Raw genomic sequence first — 6,052 nt, forward strand, 5'->3', positions numbered from 1 at the left:
TTGCAGGAGATGAAGGGGGAGGGAAGGGGGTATCAAGTTTTTAAACAAAACAATAATAATTATGAACATGATTTAACAACATTATATTTCAGCAACAGCAAAACCTTTTTACTAGAATGGTGACTTGTTATGAAAAAAGGGTGTTCTGTTTTTGTTTTTTCTGCAGAAACAGAGGTGAAACTTTAGAGCCGTTTTTCTCAAAACTTTGTTTCCGTACCTTGCCGTACAAAATGGCCCACATCTCAAAAACTACTGAAGATATCTTCAAAATTTAAAAAGCACATTGTTCAAAAATGAATTCTGTACAAGAAAATGCCAAAAAACGGGATTTTTCAAAATGCGACATGTGGTCCCTTTCACCAGGCACACACACACATGTATAAATATTGTTTTCATTGTTGAATAGCTTGAGATGTTTATGAGCATGCTTTATTTTATGGGAACGAAACGCTTTTTTCAGACTTCCTCCTCTTTATTAGCCTTGTGTAACTGTTGATTGAACATTTGTTTCAGAAAACATCTTGGAGCACTGGCTGTGTGGTCCCAACTACACTGCGGCTGATATATTTCTCTGTGTCTTACTGGGAAGACTTGACTGGATTGGTTTATTAGACAGGTATTGTTATTATATGTCCTGCAAGATGTTTATGCATCGTTACTGGGTCTCATTGCTCTGTACTCACCTAAAAATATATGTCGCCACTGGCGCAGATGAGGATATTTTGCTTTGTTACACAAGAGTGACAAATTATTTAAACAATTTTTTCTTCTATTTTTATTTTTTGCTTTCAAGATACCGGTACGTCATTGTTGTCTCTCTCTAAAAAGCAGGTGGTTGGAGGAAGCCACTGGTAGGTCCTACTTCTTTACTTTCCCTCTGTTGTTTTTGTCTCACTTCCCCCCCCCCAGCACTTATTGACCATTATTGTAGTAATGTGCTTCTCCGTACTCAAAGAAACAAACGCCTTGAAACAGTGTCCTGCTTGATGTCCTATGTTGTTGCCCCTGCCCTGCCGCTGTTGACAACAATTTTTTCGCTCAAATAGATGAGTCACCCATCTTATAAAACAATTTTTGGTCGTACCGAAACAAGGGTGTACAAGACACTTCACATGACGCTTTATCTAGCCTCTTTCCTTTCTGATTTTTGTGACTTTTCCTCGCTGAAGTTGTCGATTGCTGGGACATAACTGGTGAATTAGTAGCCAAGACAGCCCCATCCGTCCCTTTTTTTGCTTTCTGTTCTTTGACTCTCTCAGAGAATTTCTCAGCTTCAAGCCTTTCCATTCTGTGATGTTTTAATGTTGTCCCCTCATCCTTTTCCCGGCCTGTCTCTCGTTCTCCTTCCTTTTATTTACCCTCCAAGATTGCCTGGGCAAGCCTTTGTGTTCACGAGATGTGCCACCTATTGCTTTAGTTTGTGTTTCTTCATTGTGGTCAGGAGGTCTTCACAGGGTCCACGGGCATGCCAAGTTCTGTTTCTTTTTTCTTCATCGGTGAAGTTGTGTTCTTGTAGGGGGGAGAGGGGGGGGGGGGGCATGGAGTTTGGGAAAGTGTCTCATACCTGAGGCTCTTCTCAATGTCTACTTTCAGGGTCTACAACTCGATGCGTATCAACATAGGATGGAATTGTGTGTTCTTTGTTTTATTTAGTAATAAACATTGAATTATTCCTACACTTTTCTTTCCGTTGAACTATTTTTGGACCTTGGGACCGCTCTACACTATTTGGGAAAAAGATGAAGACATCTGTCATTTGTAACTGTCATGGTATTTTGTTGAGCCCACAACTCTTGAGTTTGAGCTAAAAAATGTTTACTTATTTCTGAACATAACAAATGCATTTTCAGATATGCTGACCCAGAGAAGCGTCCGGCACTGGTGGAGTACTGGATGCAGGCGCAGCAGAGGCCCAGTGTGAAGAAATGTGTTCTGCATGCTATAGCTGATGTGGTAAACCACCACAAGAAGAAAATCGCTACGCGTGTCGCTGGAGGCACAGCAGTGGCAGGAGCTGCAGTTCTTCTGGGAGTCTTCATTGCTAAGAAGATCAAGGATCTGTAACCTGTGGGCGGGGTTGTGAGGCGTGTTACATGTAGCAATTTTTTTGTCTGTAGACATCCGTTTTACACTGATGTTGTTATCATTCATTTACTCTCTCCTCACTAGGGTTTTTAACTTGTCACTTTTTCAAGGACTAAAGGAAGGTTATGTTAAACATATGGTTGTATGTATAGTATTTACCTGCACGTAGATGGTGATTTAATGCTGACCTTCTTTGCATTTTACACAAACAGTCCCAATTGTTTAAGATGGGAAGACATGACATGTTATGGTCAGTAATCAGGACAACATATCTGTGATGGGGTAAAGGCTTATTTTATGTTATGTCCATGGGATGTTTTATACCTTGAGATATTTTTTCACCACATCTGTCCCTGTCTGCTTATCAGATATAAAAAGCTTTATTTCTTTTACAAGCTTCATTGCAATTCAGAATATGTTGTACTTTTCTTTTATGTACGGGTATAAAGATAAAAACTACGTAGTATGCTTTTTGCTTTTGCTTTTGTTTTTGTTCTATATTGCATCTCGTTTGCCACTGTGATAAGACCAGCTAATGCTCAAAATGTCAGATAAAAAAAAAAAAAGGAATTCGTAGAGGATTATTTTATTTCCTCAGTCAAAGACAGGTTTGAATTTTGACTAGAAATGCTCCAAAGGCGTTAGAAATAAAGCCGAACAACCATGATAGCCTACATTATAAAACCTAATTAGCTTTTTTTTTTTCACCTATAAAATTTACTCCACCAGGGTAAGCTGGTCTTATCACAAGGCAACGATCAGTCGATTGTAATCAGTTTCTACATGATATTAGGCTACTTTGCGTGATTGTGCAAAAAATGTCTGAACGTGTCTTAGAATTTTGCCACATTGTGAGGCAGGAGAAGTTGGATTTCGTTTGCTCATGGCATTCACGCTACCTAAAATGTGGATGGTGCTCTCTTTATTAAAAATGGCGAATAATTGTTTATAAAAGTAATGTAAGCATTTTAATTAGTTATTATTTGTAATTTATTGAAACTGGCCATCACCTTACTGGAAACCAAAAAGCTTGTTAAAAAAAAGAGAAAAAAATTGCTCACAGGAGAAATTATGTTTGTAATTTAAAGGTAAAACTTGGAGTTACTGGTAGATTTGTCTCAAATCTGTGTCAGCCACCAGCAGAAAGTCAGACAATAATAACCAGAAGCAGCAATCTCAGCTTCTTCAGTCTCGGAGTGTACTGATAAGTCCATGCACATTTGAAGAAAAGAAATCTTTGTTTTTCTAACAGGCCACTAAGTGGCTATATATTTGCAATTAGATCAACAACAAGAATTTGTGATGGAATTGGAGTATACGGTATTTTGCTTCTTAAGTCAAAATGGTTGACCATAAAAGTCTTGCATTGATATTTATGTTGATGTCTATATATTTGTCTTCCATGTTTTCAGTACCATCCTTGGAGAATTTGTTTTTGTTTTGGGATGCTTTCCAAATGTATTGGAAGTTGGTGGCGTTTAGTATTGTTAATTGTTCAGCTGAGTCAATTGATTTTGAAGCATTTATATTTTCTTGATAGTATCAAGGATGGTTTCAGCTTGTTGAAGTAAATCCTTTTGCTTCAAATGTGTCTTATAATCTGGTGTATATCTCATATGTTCTGGAATACAATTTTACACTGCCAAATATTAGACTTTGTGACATATGCATGTTTTGCGAAACTAAAAAAAATCTTCATAAAAACTGATTATTATGACGTTCCATGGAGATTCTTCTGTAGTAAAATACAGTCTAAATAAAGTAATTGCAACTTAAAATTTTAAATACTCCTCAAATGATTAAATGATTTGTGGATTGCAAGAATGATGGATTTCCTATAACAAAGTATTTGAAAGAGCCCCATTCATATTTATAATGTTGTTTTCTCTCCACACAGCACATGCCACACATTTGTCTGTAAATTGTATTTTTCTTTGTGCGCTTGGCTGCCTTGTAGTCCCTTTTTTTGTAAAGTGCTTTTCATAGGACTTTAAATTTTATGCTGTTTGACAGGTCACAATAAAAAGAAAATGAAGGCACTGTGAGATGTCCAAAGTCTTAGGTAATTACTGCATATCAAATGTTCTTTCATGTTTCAATTTGTGATATTCAGGTCTGATCATGCATTTACTTTTTGTAGAAGAATTTATTTATTTGATTGATTGGTCTAGCCAGTCAATTATCAAGAGAATTTTATGCTTTACAATTGTACAGGTTTACCTACATTTTGCAAAGCACAATGCACTCAGAATCTTATTGTTTAAGTTATTAATCTTAATGTAATGTAAAAGGGAATTGTACATCGTATTCACGTAGCAAGCCTGAAACCAAGAAAGTCAACAATAAATAGTATTAACAATTTTGACAAGCCAGCTCGTTTTTTTTCATCTGTCAAGGTCTGTTTACTATAATGTAGTGACAAATTTTCATTCTTATGTGATATATTGCTGAATTCTGTCTGCTGTAGGGACAGGGTTGACAGAAAGGTCCTCTGTTAGAACCTGATTTTATGAACTAGGAATAGAACCAGGTACTTTTGGCATTTTTTGTGAGCCCAATGCATTCATCTCGGTCAACAGCCTTCCCCGTCCCTCCCTCTGCACACATAATATATGAACTATATGAATTAATTATCAGTTGTGTAACATGGGTGGGCATTCGTCTACAATTAGCATAGTGGTTAACCTGAGATCACGCTTTTCTGAAGATACAGAATAGTACCACTATAAATGCCTCCCTCCCCTTGTGCAGACCCTCATTTTGTCAATATTGAGGCATACTGACAAAATGAGTTGATTCTCAGATTTTAGCCCAATGGGAATAGATATGTCCAAAATATACGTTGAGTTTGTTCAATTTATTAGTAGGCAATTATGAAAGACCTGTTAAACTTGAAGAAAATGGCATCAGTTGAAAATCTACAAATTTGACCCCTGTGTCGATTTTCAGCCGATATCTCTAATCATGATAGGCGAAAAGTAACTCATTTTGTCTGTTCACCTCACAATTGTAGTTCCCACCAAATGTGGTGGTCATTCGATGCCTGTTTGTCTGCTCAACTGGATTCATACAGGACAGCAGTCTGGGAATGCTATTTGAATCTCTTGTTCGGGAATAATTTCCAATCTTTTGTAATGCTTAAAGTTTTCATGGCTCTCCGTCCGTGCTTTCGCCCTCTTGGAATTTTGTACATTATCTTGGAAGTACATTTTAAAATTGGAGGTCCCTCCCTGAAAAAAGAACTGCTATGTTTAAAGGTTCGTTGAACCCAAATCTCATTGTCAAACTGGTTGTGGGGACAAAGAACTCAACCAGCAAGATTAAGACATAGTCAAACAGCTCGTTGGAAATGAGTAGAGGCTAATTTAATAAGGAATGTTTGGGTTTATCGCCCCTTTCAGTACCAAGTTTATTCACGAACAGTGACCACAGCTTTAACTACCGCTTTTTCTTTCCTCGTCCTAACTATTGTCATTTTTCCTCTACTTCTTTTGTATGTTTCTCTTGTGACCCGCTATTTTCTCAGGGTGCCTTGATAGTCGAAGCAGAATTTGTGCTGTTGAAGCAAGAGAGCGAAGTAAGCCTGATTCCCTTTTTGGACTTCTCAGTTGACATCCACCCCTTGGCGCTCATATGACCGTATGCAGTTGCAAGCATAGTAAAACCTTACTAAAACAATAAGACATAACAATATATGCGCAGAAAACCTTGAAAAGAGTGAAAGCTCTCAAGACGACTTAAGTTCAGCAGTGTCCTTTTGGGGTTCAACCAGGATAAAGCTCAACCACATTGTAATCCAGCAGTATGGTACCAACTGAGCCAACAGAGCTCCTAAAATCATCAGTTCAAGAAAAAACAACAACTGATGAATGGATGCAAAAGAGACCTACGAAAGACCTATATATCAAACATTCATACTTGACTCTGCTTTGGTGCCCATTTATTTTTTTGAAAAGCAACACCAGTG

General features: G+C 37.5%; 1 protein-coding gene across 1 annotated transcript in view; it reads left to right on the top strand.

The window, feature by feature from the left end:
* The window catches only part of LOC101858177 (ganglioside-induced differentiation-associated protein 1), a 15,846-nt gene extending 11,393 nt beyond the window's left edge, over positions 1 to 4,453 (top strand). Inside the window, exons 6-7 of the mRNA XM_005096727.3 lie at positions 514 to 616; positions 1,851 to 4,453. Of these exons, the coding sequence (XP_005096784.1) occupies positions 514 to 616; positions 1,851 to 2,064 (317 nt within the window). The 3' untranslated portion in view covers positions 2,065 to 4,453. The remainder of the gene's footprint in view (positions 1 to 513; positions 617 to 1,850) is intronic.
* The last annotated feature ends 1,599 nt before the right edge of the window (positions 4,454 to 6,052 follow it).

The sequence above is a fragment of the Aplysia californica genome, unplaced genomic scaffold, assembly GCF_000002075.1.
Source record: "Aplysia californica isolate F4 #8 unplaced genomic scaffold, AplCal3.0 scaffold00136, whole genome shotgun sequence".
NCBI lineage: Eukaryota > Metazoa > Mollusca > Gastropoda > Aplysiida > Aplysiidae > Aplysia > Aplysia californica.